At 43.2% G+C, this 20093-nt stretch overlaps 1 protein-coding gene and 1 long non-coding RNA gene across 9 annotated transcripts in view; both read right to left on the minus strand.

Annotated features, from left to right (window-relative positions):
* Positions 1-1349: 1349 nt before the first annotated feature.
* On the minus strand, positions 1350-8487 carry LOC133277683 (uncharacterized). Its single transcript, XR_009746277.1, has 4 exons — positions 8189-8487; positions 4549-4612; positions 3768-3833; positions 1350-3391 (listed from the first exon to the last, which is right to left on the minus strand). It is a non-coding gene; the product is annotated as an uncharacterized LOC133277683 (long non-coding RNA).
* Positions 8488-13004: 4517 nt separating this feature from the next.
* Positions 13005-20093, minus strand: part of SLC44A5 (solute carrier family 44 member 5) — a 175720-nt gene continuing 168631 nt past the window's right edge. For all 8 annotated transcript variants that reach the window (XM_061469803.1, XM_061469802.1, XM_061469806.1 and 5 more), the window contains 4 exons: positions 19760-19830; positions 18401-18489; positions 17774-17858; positions 13005-15790 (listed from right to left, as the gene is read on the minus strand). In XM_061469803.1, coding sequence (XP_061325787.1) covers positions 15678-15790; positions 17774-17858; positions 18401-18489; positions 19760-19830 — 358 coding nt within the window. In that variant the 3' untranslated portion in view covers positions 13005-15677. The remainder of the gene's footprint in view (positions 15791-17773; positions 17859-18400; positions 18490-19759; positions 19831-20093) is intronic.

A 20093-nucleotide genomic window follows, 5' to 3' on the forward strand; every position in this document is an offset into this window, starting at 1 on the left:
ATAATATGCAATACTTAGAGTCTGCATTTGTAAAGCAAATTCTAGTTTGGTATTTGAACTGACCTGTGTCAAACTGCATAGAACAGAGGCTGGAATCAATCAAGTGCACGAAAGTCTACTGTGTTTTAAATGTTCATGTGCTAAGACTCAATCGCAAAGCATGCTTTGGTACACTGATTCCATGGACAAAGGCTAGTGCATACTGGCAATTCCACTGATTTTTGTCTTCACAGACTAGTTTCCTTCAAGGATTTAAGACTGGTAGATCAAATTTACACACCTAAAGTTTACTTGCTTCAGAAGGAAATCGTACTTTGAAGGTGTGTGTGTCCATGTCCTGTTATGCTCTCCGAGCTATGAGTTAGTGTCTCTATTCTGTGAAACTTAACTGTCCTGGTGAAACCATTTCAATGTGGAAATGGCAGTAGTCTCCCTGCCACCACGGAAGGATAAGGGCTTCTGAGAGCATAACTTCAAGCTCACAGTTATTTAAGTTCCATAACTTAAACGTTGGCACTGTTTCAAGTGCTGCTCGCAGATGTCTGAGCTAATCTGAGTTAGCAAAAGCAGTGTATTTGCACTGACACAGTGGTTTGTTTAGGCTGATATTATCCTGCCACAGTTGTTTCGCAGAACACCACAGACAGGGTGCTGTGGAACTTGACTGTCTTTGCATTTTATTCTAATGTACATAACAACTTCTTAGCGCAATACTCTGTGTGGGATGCTGGATCCAGTATGCTGTTTTCAGTACCTAAGCTAGCTCCGTGCAGCTGTATGGTACAAAACTGCATGTGTATCAGCAGACAGACTGGTTTTTGTCCATTTGTTGGGTCTGTTATACAAGTAGGACAACCTTACTGCTGAAGTTTTACCACTTAAATGCTAAATAATGCTAATTTTGGTAATTTAAAATGCAACCTGCCTTGTGTCAAGTCCCCTTTAAAGAAAAGTGATTAGTCACTCTAGGGGACTAAGCAGCTTTAAGTAGCCTGAAACAAAGTAAGTCTGGTCTTATTTATGAAACCCTCTTCTGTTCAGTGCAGGATTAAGGTAAATAGGGAGCAATTTTCCCATTTCCCTATGAAAATAGGAAGCAGGAGAATTCATTTGCTGCTACGAAAGACTGAGCAGCTATTTGTAAGTGTAGAGTAGAAAATAGGAAGCTCCATTGGAGGATCTGGTCTTGTTGTTGCTGTTTAAAGCCTAACTTGGATACTGCAGTGCTGAGGAAATGAGTGGGCTCTCTTCACAGAAAGAGAATGAAGCTATAGTTCCAGCAGGAATATGCAGTATGCTCAGTCAGTGCCTTTTAGACTGCACAGGTTCAATTTCAAATTGATGTATGAAATAATGCATCTTAACATCTTGCTTAAGGGATCTTGTACAGAGAAATATATGGAGCTCTGCCTAGTGCTCTGTAGATGCTTTTGCAGAGAACTTTGTAATATGTTCTCTGATGCCAAAGTGTTTAGCCTACATTATAGGATGATCATATGACACTTGCTAATAGTTTCAATGCTACATATCTTAAGAAATCCAAAATGGAACTAAAGATCCAAAACATATTTTGCATCAAGAGGTCATCAAAGGAAGAAATATCACTATAAAAGTTACAGTTGTGTCTCAAAAGACCTCTGAGGAGGCTGGCTATCAACTTCCACTCCTCTTCCCCTTCCTTCCCTGACCTAACCAATGCAAGTTGGGGCTGGCTCATGTAATGTGTTGGAACAAGTAATTGCACTGTAAAATAAAACTTAAAATGTATTATATTCAACCTGCTGGAGGAGGAGGTAGAAACAGAGATGAAAAGTGTCCTGCCTAGCGCATGCTCCACAGAGCTTCTAAAGGATCTCTGTTTATTATGAGAAGCTGCTAGTACATCAGTTTGCAAAGTGAAGAAGCAATCTATTCCTACAGCATCTATCCTGGTGTCCCTCAAAAATAAGAGTTAATGATGTGGGGAGGTTGCTGCCTGGTTCAGTTCTCCAAGGAGACAATCGGATTGGACCTGACCAGAGATTTCCTTTTCTGTTTGTCTGGGTTTTTTTGGTCAAAACTGACACAGGTGAGGGTCTGGTCTGGACTTGTGGTGTTCCCTGGCTATAATTCTGACTCTGAGTAACAGGCCAGCACTAGCATCACTCCTGGTTAGATTTATTAATAGATGTACACATTGCCCTTGCTGACATTTGCTAATGCTGCCTGATGTCATGAGTTTGCTTTTTGGCCAGAAGCTGTTTTCTACATTTGCATTATAGTAACCGTAACTACTTTCTGCATCCCTTCTATGACTACATATAGAGTTGAAGAGTTGCTTAAAGTTTAGGCAAGTTGGTCTTATTGTACTTCCACCTTTATTAATTCTTTTTTATAAGTACAGATAACTGTCACAAATAGCTTTCATTTCTGAAGAGACTGATGACTCTTGTCTTTCCCCCTGCCCCTCCTATGAAATTTTACAGCTCAGCTCTGATATATGGCATTGCCTTCTTGAACCCTGTGTTTCCATCTTGCAATACACCCCTCCTTAGGACATGCACGGTTAGTGATGTAAAAAGGATGGGTAGTCACATAGATGTACAAGGGTCGGCCTCTTCATAAAAGATGCTATTTCCAGAAATATTTGACACAAGAATCTGTGCTTTTGTCCCCCTTTTTCTTGTCTTGCTTTTAAATTAAGTTGCATTTAAAATCATTACTTATTCAGAAGTCGCACTAGTCTCCAACAGATAAACTTGATTCTCTTTAGTTCAGAACGGCAGCTGGTTTATGATGGATGGATGTATTATTAAAGTGGAAGTTGCAAGCCTTCTGCTTCCTGCTTTTTGTCCAGCCACCTGTGACCTGCTGTAATCCCTGAGGTGGTCACCCCCATTCTTCGCTAGTGACATGAATACCAAGTTAGAAGATCCACAAAGGCCACCACTCTGCTGGCCCTGTGCAGAAGCGCCCGTAACCAGCCCTGGCTAATGGTTTACTGGATTCTGTACCACTGATTTCACCGTAGCTTTCACCATTACAGCAACACACATTTGAACTCCAAACATGCAGCTCCTCCACACGTACTCCCTAGACAGCTCCTGAGAAAAGTGTGTGCGCCTGCAGCAGAGAAACATTTGCAAGTCCAAATATTTAACCTCTGCCAACTGCATTCTGCGCATTGCTGTTGTTGGCAGCTGACTCTGAACTCCGACTCATTCTACAATGGAAACCGAAGCCCTCAGAGTTGCCACAAGAGTCCCTACCAGCGCGACAAGCACGAGTTCTCAAAAAATGGAACAAAAGTTATCATTAGCTTAAACGAAGAGCAGAAAACTGCTGAACCGGTGGAGTTCATCCAGAAAACCCAGCTCAGGTCTGTGCGGCTGAGCCTCCAGCACAGGGACATCTAGGGACAGAAAAAGATAGTACAAATCAGTAACAAAGCACGGGCTGCCTCTAAGCTGTTTATCAATCGAGTTACACTGGAGTGTATGTTTGCACACTGTAACTCTCCTGTTTCTTTTAAAAATGAAAACATACCGATCCGATAACCCTTTTTCACGTGTTCTTGGGTAGAACATGAGAGAACAAGGTACGGTAGTGGGTACCTACTGCAGTACTTTTTACCTGGTTTTAATGCACAGTAATGGAATGCAATTCTAACATCCATTTCAGAGTAACCTCCTGTTGTCCTATGTAGCTGCCCTGGTTTTGAGCAGAATAGTTTTTCCTTTAAGGTGTAAGAGGATTCAGTTATAGGTAAGGATGTAACTAATGCTCACCCTGTTAAGAAACGCTGACTCCAGAACGTGTTCGGAGCCAGGTCCATTCATGCAGCCTCTCTGTCCCTCGTGGTTAAAAGAAACAGGAATGCTGCAGGTACTTACTGTGTGCTTTCACCAACTACCTAAATCTGGAAAAGCGGGTGCGTTTGGGATTGTCACTTAGAACAACACAATCCCAAACTCTGGAGGTCCATTTCTCACAAGACCATTGCTTTAAGATTATTTACAGATTTTTTTCCCAGTCGGTCTGGTAATAGTAATTAAATAAAAATAAAATAAAATTTAAAAAAAGGTAATAACTTTAACACAAATGTATGAGAGTTGGTTTTCTCTCCAGTGGGAGTTTACTGTATAAAATGAAGTCCAAAGAAAAGACTTACTGAGTCATTCTTAGCTCTTCCATATATGCTAAAATAACCCCCTACCAAATGTTTTTTGCATTCTGTTTTAAAGAAATTACACATCATGAGCAGCCTCCAAAAGAAAAAAATAACCTTAATGTTGATCTGCATTTGTTCTCCACCCTGGCATCCAGCGTTATCCCCACCTGGCTCATTGTCAACACTTGGTCTTTCTCATACTCTTTAGGGCTGGCGGTTTTATATTCCATCCTTGATCCTGATTTAGGCAAACTTAAACTCCCAGAACCAAACAGTTTAAAATCTGCTCTTCTATGAAATGGATGCCAAGGAATTGAAACATAAAATAAAATTAATATCTTAGCAGTGGAGCCTTTTCAATGTGTAACGTCTTCCCTGGTCAGCTACACCAAATTTACCTGGTACAAGTGCATCCTCCTCCATGGCATTCTCTCCTTCATGTTCCCCTTCTGCAGCTCCTTCCTGCGAAGAGCAAAGTAAGTATTCCCAAGGAACCAGCTGAAATAAATATATCCCTGCTCATTTTTAGGTGTAGAAAGAGATACGGTGCTTTGCTCTCAGTTTCTGGATGGCTGGTTTGACTCAAACAGAGATCCTTCCAAGGCAAGTAGAGGAACTGAGCTGGTTTATCAGCGTGTCCTCTAACCAACTAGCAGTCCAGGAAACTGCTCTGACCCAGAATGTACAGTCTGTTTGATATTTCTAGGTGCAGGAGCATTTTGATGCAACCCAATACAGTTGTGCTGTAATGACAATCCAGCACTGGTGACTCTCGATGTGAATGGATGCCAGCAGCAACACAGAGTGAAACCATTTAGCCTCTGGACTGATCTCTTGCAAAAAGGCTCTTCCGTGGCTTCATTTGGCTTTTCCAATAGTTTTATCTACATGTAACACTCGGTTTTACTATATTTGCTGTTTATGACACAGCTGCCTCAATACCTTGCTTCTGGACTACCAAGAATTTGCTCTCATGCACTAAGCTGAAGCACCACGGCTGCTGCAGTCATACAGGAGGCTTCTCCAGCTGACAGCAATTCCCACTGAGCTGTACTGCCACCAGGCAGAGGTACTGGGACACTTCCTGCTCTGTCAGCACACAACAGACCTTTAGCAATGCTAAAAAGGAGCTAACTTTGCATTACACTGCTCTGCTGCAGCATTCAGCCTTCTTACGGACAAAAAATTATTATGGTAAGCTAGAATACGAGGTGATTACAGAACATACGAATCCCAGCTTTTTCAGAGCTACAAATCCAAACTCTCCTGCATGAAGATGTCATTGAGTATTGTTGTTCCATACCTAATGCCTAGCGCAGCTAAGAAAAGAGTTTTCCTCTTCTCCTACACAGGCAGAATGAAGTGTAAGGTAAACAGAGCATGGTTCTGTTGATGGGCACACAGGTGGTCCCACACTGCTCTGCTGTTTCTTAGCCCAGCCAGGATGCCGATGCAGCCACCTTTACCTGGATGTGTTTTTTCCAAGTTGGTATTTTGACAGTTCAGCAGGGACATTAAGAAGGTATGTGACATCTTCGCTGTTTGAGATAAGTGTTGGATATCCCTCCTGAGACTGTGCTTAATTCTCTCATGCTTTTTAAGGCATTGTTACAAAACCACAGGCATCCAGAACACCAGTGTTCACAACAAAGGCAGTAACTCTCTTTCTGAACTCATGCTTAGAAGCTCAAGGGCTTAATTCTTTGATCTAAGCTACTCCAATAGTGTCCATATAGTTTCTAAGCATTTTACAAACAGAGCTCGGTGTGTAAGGACATCATCTGGAAGCACAATACGTGCTCTTCCCCAGAGGTGCATCAAGGAGACCACATATTTGTTAACGTGCCTGCGAGTCCAGCCCAGCCATACAGCTTCTGAGGAGCAGTAAAGGTTGTAAGGTCAGGGGGTTTCAAGTGTAAACTGGCTCAAGAACAAAAATCCATTCTTTGTCTATTCAGAACATCCTGGATTTGAGGGATGAAGTGTCTGGCAGTTAGGTTTTTTGCTAGCAACATAAGTCTGCGCACTGTGCCCTCTATTTTCCAAATATACTCCCCTGAGATGAAAGATATGACAGTGATTTTAGAATCAGTGCTGACGCCTGACCTGCTGTCTCACTGTCATCAAATGAGGGGACACAACAGAAGTTGTCTCAGCTTTAGCAGTTTTCTCTCACCAGGCTGCTGGAGCATCACAGACTGTCTCTCCCTCCCTTCTCATTAGAAACTCTAGATCAACCTGATGAGGACACCCACAGTCAGTCTACTGATATGAGAGGTACTTCCAGCATGAGAAAATTGCAGCTTACTTCAGGAGGAGGACCAGGGCTGGGGGAGAAAAATAATACTCCCTAAGCTATGTCAGGCACTGCCTGCAGACCAGTCACATCCCCTGGTCTTCCTCTGCAAGTATCCTGGTCAGCGAGTGTTCTGCTCTCTCAGTTTGAAAGGCCTGAACTCAGCAAAGCAAGCAGTGGGAAAAAAAAAATCTGTAGAGAGCAACCTTGATAAAGTGGCTCAAACCAGAACAAATCAAATGAGGAGACAGTACTACTTCTGCAAGAAAAAGGTCTCCCCTCCAAATCCCACAAAGTCCACTTTAAACACTGCTCTATAAAGATGCACATTTTCCTGCTCCCATTCATTTTCTTTCCCATTTTATATTAATAGAAATTTGCAGAAGGTTTTGGTGACTTCTCTGTGTGCAAAGAAGCAACTTCTGGGAACTTGCTTTTGAAGCACCCAACAGAACAAAGACTTTGCCTCTTTGTGTTGTGCTACCTGCTCCAGCACAGCTGCGCTCCATGGTGACTGCTCTGATCTCAGTACATAATGTTCTTATGTGGAAGCAATTATTCATGCAGACATTAAGATGACAAAAAGCTAATCAACATATCACTGTTGTAAGAGGGTATTTACACCCTCAGAAGGGACTGTACCAGGATGTACCAGCAAACAGGTATTGACCATTGTAAAATCTATCATCAGGGAAAAAAATAATTCAGGGTATAGCTCAGACCAGTCTTTCTTCAAAAAATGCTTTAAAAAGCGTTTTATATGTGTGAGTTTTCTCTTTCCATTTGGTTTGTGCTTTAAAGCGTGCTCACTTCATCTGTTCCCCATAGCTGTGCAGCCCTTAGGTTAAAAAATAGAACAATGCAGTAAGAACTGACTCTTGAAGTGTGATGTGAGACCCATGAGCTCTACAGCATCTCATCATCACCAGGGGCAGCAGCACCGGTGGCCTCACCACAATCAAGCGTTTGACTCTCCATCCATCATTTGTCTCCCTTCCAGTGCTCATCTTTGCTCTTCTGCTCTCGCGAATTTCTCTTTTCCCCACACAAACAAGCAGCAAATGAACAGAAATCCTGTGAAAAGACCTCGCGCCTTCCTGCTCTGCCTGAGAACTGCACATTCCTCCCCTCGCACAACCCTCCGCACCCTGCTCACCGCCAGCTTCACCCTGCTGGGCACACACGGCTCTGCGTCAGCTCTCCCCAACATTCCTGGCCTGCGGGGTTCCCCTTTGGGATTATCTCTTAAAGCCCTCCTGCCCCCCAGTGATATCCTACAACAGCGGCCATCCCAAGCTGACCTCACGGGAGAAGGCTGTCTCCTGATCCGGACCTCCTGCAAATAAAGTTCATTGCTGGAACACAGGGAACTTAGAACAAGTAACAGGGCACTGGCAGATAAAAGTTACACATTTCCTTGTCTTAAAAATGAGGTATTGCATTTGAAAGACAGCTACTCCACAGAGAAAAATCACACAAGGGAATGCTTGGGTTTTTATGGGAGCTAGCAGGTTATCTGAGACAGCTAACTGTAAAAGTATCATTCAAATAGGATGTGAACTGTAATTCACTGAACGCGGGAACAACTGACAACCACCTTTTTTACTACTTTCAGAAACAATCAGCAGAAATTCCTGTGACATGGATCCATGGATACATGGCACTTACCCCAAATACGATTTTAAAACACAAAACAACACGTGCATGTATGTTATGCACAGTTTAACTCAGAGAAGCGTTACCATTCAATACACATCCTGATCTTCAGTGTCTCCGCAGGAATTTGTACAGGCACCTTGGCAGTGGGCAAGGATGCTAAAACATTCTGCACATTGAGTTACATGTTTCTGGTCATGACATCAGTTCAGGAAGAGTGGCCACCACTGGACACAAAAGCCACTAAATATTAAAGTCAAACATATAACATTGACTTGTTAAAGCTCCAGTGACCCCAAACCACTACAGCTGAGTGTTAGACTGTGATTAACCATGAGTTAACCATACCAGTGGGATGGTGCTCTTCAAGCACTTTGTATTGCTGCAAGGAACTGGAACTGCACAAACTAAAGAAACAAAGAAAAGAAATAAAACCAAACTGCAAACCCCACTTTTGACATGATCATTTGGAGCAGATTAAGCATGTGAGCACGCAGCCTTCTCCTGAGACTACACTGATTCCTTTCCAAACTTGGGCTCTTTCAGGCTCCAGAATGAAAATATCTCGCCCAGACAACCAACAGAAATGAAAACTTGGGACTTAATGAAATGAAAGTTGATTCAAGACAGGAAATTGAGTCGGTCAGATGTGTTGAAAGTGATGGCAACCAGAAACTGCATTCTGAAGCTCTGTATAAAACAATCCCTTCCTTTCCCTCCCCAAGCCATCTGCAGATGTGCGGATCTGCAGAGCAGCATGCCAGGTCCCAGGAGAGAATGCACCAACAGCAACGTTCATCTGCAAAGTGAAGCAGCAAGGACACAGCCAGCAGTACACGTCAAACCCGCACACACAGGCAGAAACATCTTCATCCTGTATTTACGGCCAGGGTCTGTTTCACTAGTGCAGATCAGTTACCTCATAGCCTCCTTCTTCAGACAGGGCACACCACTGCTCTGTCCCAGCACCACTGCAGCACCATGTGGGATGCAAGGTGTCCTCTCCTCCCCAGAACTCATCTGGGGCTGGATTAAAGGTTCTATGGCATGCAGCCAAGTGTTAGATTTAAAAGTAATAGGAATGGCAGGAAAACCATGTGAGATATAAAACACATCAGTCTGAAAACATACTTAAAAGGAGGCAAGAAAGGAATTTTGCTAGTAAGCCTGACGTTCTGAAGAACAATATAATGAATAGCGGCAGTCAGTTCCAACAGGCCATGTGTGTTAAGAGCAGATACTGATGTAGCTTAAAAAAATAATCCACATTTAATTAAAATAACTATGTACATATGAGACACATGGTAAAGGTTCTCTATGCTCCAAAATCCCCTAACAATAACTTCTATATTACAAATGTCTCTTCCAGTATCTGGGTACACAATGAGAGATTTGGAAAGGCCTCACATCATCCCCTGAATTCAACCCCTGATGCTGTGCTTTAACATGAGCAGTGCTTTGCTATTATTGTTGCTTATTGTCATGGTCAGGACTGAGCTTTCCAGTGGTGCTCTACAGAACAAAAGCACGCAGGCGGCATCGGCCAAATCTGTGTCTGATCAAATGTGAAAAGAAAGGAAGAAGAAAGAAGTGCTTTCATGAAATGTGCTGTAGAACTGCAGCACCTTTTAGCTCTTCCAAGCATCTGCTCTCTGCCAGACTTCTGCCTCTTCCTGGTGGCATGGCCTCCATCAGCCTCACTGTAAAACAAAGCCAGTATCCCTCTGAAGATGCCAATTACCGTCCACCTTCCAGTGTTCAGCCTGGACCAGCCTTGCCCGCATCTAAACCCTCCAGGCTGAGCCGTTTTGCCCAGCTGACAGCGGCAGCGGCAGCATCAGCCTTTCTGTGCTGGGACAAGAACATTACCTGCAGGTTTCACTGCAACCACTGCCGGATGCCAGGAGCATCCCCTCAGGCAGGGCTCCCACACATTCAACAACTTACACCGCATGCCTTAGCTGTTGACCTCCAGCCCAAATACTGCCTCTGTCCTGGCTCCAGATAACTGCCCTGGTGCTCCCTTTGCAGAGATGGATCTCCCCGCTGAGAAGCTTTTGCACTGGGTTTGGTTGGTGGCTGTTGTTTGGTTTTGGGGTTCTGGGGGTTGTTGGTTCGGTGTGGGTTTTCTCCATCTGCCAGACCCACATGCTGCAGGCAGCTCCTGCTTTTATTTCCCTACTTGTTACAGAAGGACCTGGCCTCCAGCCTTCTACAGCTCCATCTGTGATGGCAACACCACCAGCAGCACGTCCCCTGCCAGAGAAGCATGTGAAGTCAGCCCGTGGTGTGTAACAGCAGTTCTGTTACGCTCACACGAACACAAGGGGGAAAGGGGTGAGTTTCCTAAACCCAAAAAGAGATTTCTATGGCCAGGTTGGACACAGGGGCTTGGAGCAAGCCGCTCCAGTGGAATGGGTCCCTGCCCGCGGCAGGGCTTGAAGCTGGAGGAACTTCAAGGTCCCTTCAACCCAAACCAGGCCGGGGCTCTGCGGCTCATTCAAAACGCCCCTGCTCTGGCGCCAGGAGGTCCCAGAAGGGGCTCCCGCCCTCCGCCGTGTTCTGCTACTGCACGGCTCAAACAGACCCCGGCAGCCCCGTAACGACCCGGACCGAGCAGAGCCCTCCCCCTAACCCTAACCCTAACCCTCCCCCTAACCCTAACCCCAGCCCCGTTCCCACACCCGCAGAGCGGGGCCTTCGCTGCGGGCACGGGCAGCGGCACTGAACCGCCCGGCCCGGCTCTACCGACCTGATCCGCGCCCGCCCCGGCCCCTCCGCCTCCAGCCCGGTCCCCGGCAGCGCCCGCCCGCGGGTCCCCGGCAGCACAGAGGGACGCGTGTTTGTATCCAAACCTTTATTAGAACAATCCCCAAGAGCTGAGAACAGTGAACAACAAAGGGACACGCTCCTGTCAGCAAAGGTACTGCAGCAGCGCAGGCCCGTTTCTCCACAGCAGAAGCAACAGCGTTTAGAGCTCAAACTGTCGTGCTCTTGTCAGTTTGGTTTTGTCAAGGTGACAATTTAACAATCACATCAACGAGACAGTGACCTCCGTCCCGCTCCTTAAACAGCCTTTTCCGTGGTTTTACAAGCCGGTGTTTGGGAGAAATACATGTGGATGCTCTGCAGCAGAGTAACAGACAGTATCAGTAGCACCAGTGTTACTGGAACATGAATAAACAGTTCTCTTTTCAATTGGATCACAGCGCAGTACAAATTAACATCACCTCAAAATCATCACCTGTATCAAAAGTTTAAAAATTTAGCATAATTTATAAACATTTCTAGAATAGAAAATGGTCAGGCGCAATGTGGAGGATGGATGATGCACCGGCTTCTCCCCTCCTGCTCTCAGTACTCGAGCCCAGCTCTCCCCGCAGCAACAGGTACAATGGTATGGGCGCTGGAATTCAAAGCAGAACCGCTGGTCCCAGCTCAGGAGTTCACCATGGCATAAATTAAAGCTATAAACGACTGTACTACTGAAAACAGAACACCTTGCATTGGTTTCATTGGATTATTTGACCATGGCCATGACGGGTTTCCTCCTGGACCACACAGTCCGTGTCTTCACCACACTGCGGGAGCTGCATCCCGCAGCCAGGCACAACCAACAGCTCTCCCATAGCTCACTGCGTATCAGTTAATTGGAAATAAGGAGAGCACGCCTTTCCCTACCAATCCTTTCCTGTTCTGTAGTCTACTTGGTGCGAATAAACTTCGGAATAGAAGGCAGGTGAAGTAACAGCCTGTAAGGCACTTTGAGACGACACAGCTGTCCAGGCTGAGCAAGAGACCCAAAGGAGACTGACAGACATTACACGTCACCCAGGAGAGCCAGGCTGTTCTTCCCCATCTCCTCTGACAACCGTTTGCAGAAGAACACTTACTGACTGTCCAGAACCAGCCTGACACTGCACCTGCCAAAATCTGTTTTCTGTTCTACAGCAGAACATGCAACTTTACAGTATCTCATCCTTCTAAACAGTAGCGTCCAAGAGACCATTCAGCATCCTTGGGACACCCGAGAATCTGCTGCTGCATACCACTTGTTAAAAAACACCTCAGCATAAGAAACGATGTCATCTTTCTCATTTCTTTGTTTTGTTTCTGGGGTTACTTTTTTTTTTTCTGTTTTTTCCCCTTTTTTACAAAATTTGAAGGCTTGATATTAAACCTTTGGTATAAAACGTGTAAATGAAAGCCATCCATTAATATACCCTAGGGAGGCACAATGAACCCAACCAGAACTAAACCAAACATGACTACGGGGATGTGATAGCAGGTGCTTTCTACTGTCTCTTGGTTTCTATGTTCTGCTTGCTCATGGGGTCCATAAATGGGGCTTTCTGCCTTCCCAAAGCTTCTGGGGCCGGGAAGGATCAGAACCTGCCAAGCCCTTTGCCAGCAGCAGCACAATGGGATTCTGCCACATATTTGGTCCCAGCATCACCTCCTCTCTTGCACTGTCAGCACCAAACGCCCACCAGCGCGTGCCACGTCTGTCACATGTGTCACATCTGCCACGTGTGCCACGGGGCTGTGCCTCATGGGATGGGTGGGCACATTGTCACCAACTCCCATGGGCTCAGAGCAAAGCACACAGGACATAATTCACCGTGTTACAGACACAGCTACTACAGATTCCACTCTCTGAAGTGAGGGATGGAATTTTCAATTTTACACTAAATAAAGCAACAAAGGACATGTCCAGATCCATGAATGTCACCACTAGGACCTCCTCTGCGGTGCAAGGCTGCAGACTCTGGCACACAGGATGAGCTAGGAACCATTATAATAAGTTAGTCTTAAAATATTTTATGTTATTCTTTCCCATGTAATTACTTGCATTAATTTCTACTTAATTCATTAACAGCAATTTATTTTTTAAAGCCAATCTTAGTATTAAATCATTCTGATTTATTTACTGAATCTAGTGATTACAAAATCTACGTGGTATTGCTTTATATTGTCACAGTTCTCATAATTATATCATTAAGAAAATGGCTTTTAAGTTTTCTCAGAAATGATGATCACATTCTAAATGATTTCACAAAATAGTGAGTGAAGCAAATTTATACATATATATTTACTGTATATAAATAATAATACAATTTAAAACTTTCACTTTTAGAAATTCTTTTAGTAAATGCATAGGCTTGTTACAAAAGTCTTCTAGTCAAATGACTGTCTACTATGTCTATTATGGTTTATTCCTAATAAACCCTATGGTTACATTCATATGATAAAAAACCACACTGTGTTCAGAAACACGCTTTTTCAGCTGAGCTCCCAGTAAGACACTCAGGTCCAATAGAAATATAGATTCCTTAATGCAAACTAACCACTCAGCACTATGGAAAAAATAAAATTCAAAAGAAAGGTTGAGCAGACAGGCTGTGATCACACCAGCCGCTCCTTCGATCACAGAATGGTGACACAGACCCCAGAAAGCTACTGACTGCATTCTCAGAAGAGATTAGAATGGGGGGGGGGGGGTTGGATATTCAACACCATGCACATAAGGAGAAGGGAATGATGATGATGCAAAACTTCGTAGTTGGAAGCCTGTGTTTTTCTGAAGGCAGGTTCCTCAGCCCTTTCCAAAAGTCAGGTTTACTCTAGGCTAAGAGGGGTTCTCAAAATCTGAAGGTGCCCACAACCAGCAGTTCCATTTGAAACTGTACACCTTTACATTACTTGAGTCCTAAACCAGACCCCTCATTTCTGCTCCAGGGAAAGTGCTGCAGTGCCAACCCAATCACAGGGAATGCATGTGAGTACCCTGTGCTTGTGCATCAGCTCACCAGGTTTTGAGACCCTGCTGTGCACGTGCCAGCAGCACAGGGGTGGTACTCACCATGCATCAGCAGGACCCCACACCGGCCACATCAGCAGTATTTCTGCTTCTAGTGCTTACAGTTATCATGAACTGGAGCCATGAGTTGTTAGAGAGCAAAATCACTTTGGGATGTGGATTGTCAGGAAATTTTCCCCAGAAATTTGCATTCAAATCATCTGGAAAAGAATTTGCCTTTCCCTTTGTGAGACCAACTGACTCCTGGGGCTAGGAAAGTATGTCAAGTGTTGAACTTCTGTAAGAGGTCTGGCAGAGGCATGGCACATGCCACTGCTGCAAGCAGACAGTAATGGAATATCTTACCCACTGTGGTGGAATCCATGAAAACTAGGGTCAGGATCAGTGTGGCTGGGTCCTTGGGCACCCATGAGACCAATAAATGAAAACCTTTTCAGCTCAGCTCATGGCAATAAAGGACTTGAGAAGCACTCCAGTGTAAGACTTCTTCCATGAGCAGAGCTGCTACTAACCTCAGTGACACTTCTACTAATGGGAGGGTCATTAAATGGAACAGAATATTAATGTGCTTTCTACCACTGGATATTGTTCTAATGACCGGGCAAATTTAATAATCAAAAAGCAAACTAAATCTTTTAGAGCACGTTTCAGTATCTAAGTAATTCATGCTGCATCATGAGAATAATTGAGTTCAATGTTTTAACACATTTCTGTGTGAGCACCTGAGAGCCCGGAGACCTGCTGAAGGAGCAGGCCTGGCCCTCAGGACACGCACGGTCACTGCAATGTCTTATTAAGGAGCCCTTCTGAGCTAGGCAATGGCAACAGAATTCCTTTCACAACTGCAGCCAAGGCTTTCCTCCAAGTTAAAAAAGACTGCATTTGGTTTTCCTTTCAGTGCAACTCAGCTCCTCATAACACAGAACAATCAGAGATAGGGGGATATTAAGTGCATCTCTCTCACGCATCAGCTAAAAACGATACATTCACCATCTTGTACCAGATGAAACTTCTTTTGTGAAACCACAAATCGAGTGCAGTGGGACCTTCTCTTGATTAAATCGTCTTTCAAGCACAACTCACAGAAAACCTCACTTTAAGCAGGACCAGGTATAGTCTCCTCTGACCACCTTCTTTGGGACCTGCAGGGTACCATCATTTCATAAAAGACGCAGATGTGGATGTGATTAAAATATCACTACATTTTTCAGTGTAGGGAATCATTAATGCATGTATAATCACAGTTTAAATAGCTGTGAACCAGCTTGTACAAAAAAATACAATCATAGCACCATATTTACAAATTTAGTACCATCTCCTGGGTAACTAGAGAGTCTCAAACAATCTTTTATGGCTGATTAGGTTATGTTAGTGCTTTCAAAAAATTGCCTGAATTTCTCTTACAAATATACACTTACAAAAAGAAACATTATCAAAACTGCTGTCATCTAAGGCAGCAACTTGTGTTACAAAAGTTATTAAAACATCATTATAGACTTAAAAAAGCTTGAAATTTACATTTTCCTTCTCATAGGCACTCTATAAACTAAAACGCGGCCTGTTTTCACAGATGTTAGTTTAAGCACTTAAACTAGTTAAATGTTACCAATGTTGCTCATTTTTTTTAGATATAAGCAAAAGGAAAAAAGAATCACCCATTAACCAGAAGCATCATTTACAGTTTTTACTTTTGCCTACTTTATACAAGTTTTGCTTAAAAGTGACACTGTTTTGATGTTGCAGTTTAGTGTATGTTATCCCGCTGCCTTCTTAGGGCTTAGCTCCTTCTTCCCTAGAATTCGGTGAAGGCTAGCTGACATGAAGTAGGGCTTTGCTGTAGATCCATCATTTCTTTCCAGGTCTTCACCTGAATTTACACAGCAAAAGCAGCCAGAAGAGCAGACAGCAGTTCAACCACACACACATCCAGAATTGAAGAAAAGAGAGAGCAGAAGAAGACCCAATATTAAAACCAGTCTCAGTCAAGGCAGTTCAGCTGTACTGTTGACAAAGGACACTACCAAATTTCTATTTGCTCAAACCAGAAGAGGTTTTACACAAAGCAGAGATGCAAGCATCTAGCCATTTTTAAATGACAGCAATATATGCAGTTTATTCCTCAGTCTTTGGTTTGGCAGTATAGGTGGGAATTCTCTGAAACATTCATGCTTCCACAGAAGCCTGGCATTTCTGGCTTAAAATTTTGCCCCAGCGAGAGCTGAGGATCTAAGCACTTCTTAAAACTGGACCCTTTCTCACTACCTAAGATAAAGTTCTTCTGAAAACCTGATGCCACAAGTGCACAAAATTCTATATGATCTCTGGCTACCATTACTGAATTACTGCACGGGAAGCAAACCAGAATATGAATTTTAAATAATGAGGCAGACATACTGCTTTTCTTCCCCCAGGGAAAGGAAGAAGGCCATGACTAAACTGGGTTCAGCCCAGTGATTGTGCCACGCAGTAGTCACAGACCAGTGAACTATTTCACACTGATGAGCAATCTGGAGGGAGTGTGCAGGGAAGCACAGTCATTGCAAGTGCAACCCTGCTGGGGCCAGAGAGAGAGCACTACATATAAGGGCTGGGCAAAGACGTTAGAGGAAGCAAATCTTCAGGTATCTCCAAGGCAGTATATACCCTGCGGCTCTGGAATGAATTAAAAAAAAACCTCCTAATATTTGAGTGCACCAAAAAATACATTTAATTAGTTTGATCCATTTCCATTTCACTCTAAATAACAGTAGTAACTTACTTATGGAGTGTTATTAGTCCTATGTCTGCCTGTGATTATGTTTGTTTAGAACCAAAGTCCGTAAGATAAATAGCTCTCAACTAGACATTAACATTCCGTTTTCTGACTCATTTTGTTCCTGTGATTCTTTGGTCACCCAGTATTTCCAGAATCACTGCTAACCTTAGTTCCTTGGGAAGCAAGGTTAGGAAGGTGAGTGTTTAAAGGAAAGAAAGACTTTATGCCATTGTAAAAGGAGGATCAGTATTACTATGTTTACCGTGCCTCAGTGATCCACTATGCATGTGCTAGATTAAGCCTATGACTATAGTCAAGCCTATGACTAATGCTAAGGGGATCAGTATCACCTTAGCATTATCAAGTAATTCACCAGTTGCAAGAGCAATCACTACCATGCAACTTCAACCAGAATGACTTTGATTATAGGAAAATTATACTTTGTTTCTTTAATTCTATAAATCTAGGAAACTGAATGTATTTTGGAATAAGTACATCCTCTTCTTATAGTCACGTCCTAATCTGAGACAGATTTTTTTTGTGACTTCAGTATTCTCTGACTGGACACACTGAACAGCAGCAGTCCCTCTGAGAGTGCCCAAGATGGCTTGCCACTGGTGGGTCCAAGGGACAGATAGTTTGTTAAATGGTATTTTACACAAATTTGAAGACATTTTAGCATAATACTTTGTTCAGGGCTGTTAAGTTAAAAGAAACATATATACCCTAACTATTCTATGATTCTATAAACATGTATACCAAAGAATAACTTTGTTATTGACAAAAGGTTTAAGTAAATCATTTCTGTACAGGGCTCTTTACAAAGCACCCAGAAAAAACCCGTTAATGAAAGTTAAGGAACGACTGAAAAACAAAAGCCAGATATCCCCAAGAGCCAGACAGCTACCTTCCATTACTTAAACTAATTAAAACTGAACACTGAAACACTTCTGCACATCAAGGAGCCAGTCTGAAAAGCAGTTTGTTTTTCACAGTCTGATAGCATGTCACCAGAATTCTGTAAGGAATGGATAAGGTGGTTTTCTACTCTTCCTGTCACCTGCAGGTATTAGTGAAAGAAACCATGGTACTTACAAAAGCAGAGGAAAAGCGTGTCAACACACATTGCATAGACGCTGAAGAACCCGTGTGCAACTAGGTAGGAGCCAATAATGACTGTCTACAAAAAAACCCAACACAATAAACCCTCAAATTCAGTTTAGCATCAGTGTGGCAGTGGTAACACAAGTCAGAAGCCTAGTCTGCTAAGCATATTTAGGAAGATTTAATGGCACCTCTGTAATTCTACCAAAGGTCACTACTTCTGCAGAAAGGGATCACAGACTCAAGACACTATATTCTAACATGCAGTAGCTGCTGGCTTTCCAGCTGCCAAACTGCAGCCATTTCTATCCCCAAAGAGAATATATGCCAAGGATATTCTGAACTCCTGCAAGTTTATTCTAAAGAACCCTCATCCTGGAGATGGCCCAGAGCCTAGTGTGGCTACAAAAGGAGAAAGAGATGCATCACAAGTCCCTTCCACTAGAAGTCACACTGACATTGGTGCCTCACCACCAGCCTTTGCAGCTCAATCCTCACCTCAGTGGACAGCATGCCACTGAGAGGGTGACAACAGGAGCTACTACGAGACTATTCCCCGAGTAGTCTGGACACTTCAAATTGTTCTCAATGGTCAGGGAGAGTAGGTAGTTTCCTTACCAACAATGGTACCCAGTAGTAATTTAACGCTGGTGCTTCCTGTGCAATGACTGGTATCTTCTGAGTGAAGAAAAAGAACGCAAGAACACCTGCAAGAAGCAGAAAAGATCACTGATTCCTGTACTGACTCTGATTTCCTAAGCCTAAAGAGTGGATGAGATAAAACAAACAGACACCAGAACCAAGGTGGGTTTAAATACGAGCTTGCAACCAGTAAATTCCTCAACACCAATTATCTCCTGGATCTGCATTCTGACAGAAGAGATATGTAAATGAATCAATTACCATAAAGATATTCATGGGCCCAGAGAGATTTTAATGAATTGTTTTATCATTCTACTGGATTTAATAGCATAATTAATACATGATGATAAACAAGACGATGACATGGGATAACAAGGGCCAATGGGTGGATCTTTTGTAAAATAAAAAAGACTGAGGAAAAATTGGCTGCTTTAACTTTTACTGCTTGAAGAAATACTGAGCTACTTCAGATTAAATGGGGAAACAGCAGTGTTAGTGATAAGCACGAGAGGTTTAGAACAGACCAATGTACCTGTAACAGAGACCACCCAAAGAGTTTATTCTTGAAGACGACAAAGGCACTAATTAATTTCACTATCCCATGGCTTACATTTTGGAGAACATGTTTCAAATCAAATTTGCTACCCCAGCTGAAAGTCAGGCTAGAGCAATGACAAAGTAGCTTAGACCTGCTCTTTGGACTAATTTTCAGGTTTTGATTAAAACAGACTTTGTTAGTATTTTTTCTTTTTTAGTATACAGAATACAAAATGTGGTTATTTGTAAACTAATGACTGAAGCAGCTGTGGCAGTTGCAAACGCAGTGAGGGAACATGTCAACCCCATTTCTGAGAGTGTTCCATTTAAGAAATAAAATCACTTTTCTGTTGCAGAAAAGCATGAATAACATATTTTTATATTTACTGATAATTAAGACATCCCTTTATAGCTTACAGCTATAAAGGTTTAGTGTGAGGTGTTCCTGCTCATGGCAGGAGGGTTGGAACTGGATGATCTTAAGGTCCCTTCCAACCCTAACTATTCTATGATTCTATAATGAGTTTGAATACAGAAGAGCTTCAGGCCCATCTCCTGCAGACCTGCCCCACTTCCTCCAGTTATGGAAAAGATGCTCCCAACAGCACACGGGGCAGAGGGAGAGGGGGGAAAAAGAAAAGAATCATTTTAGTTCAATCCTGTAAACCCCACAAACATCGGAAAGCTTCCCAAATGGTAAGACCCATGAGAACCTCCAGCTGTTAACTAAGCACATATGAACATGGTGTGCTTGTAGGTACCAGAACACAGAATGTTGGAAAGAAACCATTAGCTTACCTACACCACCAGCAACGAGGATTTTCCCCAGGAATAAAAGGAAGTCTGTAACTTTGTCCAGAACTGCAACTCTGTCAGCAAAGAACAAATGACCCACAATCACCATCCAGACACTTGTATTATTTCTCCTTAAATCTATAGTTTATCTACAGATAATTGACAAACATGACCAAGAAGGTGCCTTCTGCTGGTTTCATGGGCTGACAATACAACCATGCAGAAATGCAACACTGAGATGGGCTTTGTCACAGCCTGATCCTAGGAAGCAAAGCAGCACTGAGCCTCTTGGTGAGTTAATACAGCAATACTGATTCTGCAGTTGAAGACCATTCAC

The sequence above is a fragment of the Pezoporus flaviventris genome, unplaced genomic scaffold (assembly GCF_033815535.1).
Source record: "Pezoporus flaviventris isolate CSIRO_AGI_PZ_B2104156 unplaced genomic scaffold, CSIRO_AGI_Pfla_v1 ptg000059l, whole genome shotgun sequence".
Classification (NCBI taxonomy): Eukaryota; Metazoa; Chordata; class Aves; order Psittaciformes; family Psittacidae; genus Pezoporus; species Pezoporus flaviventris.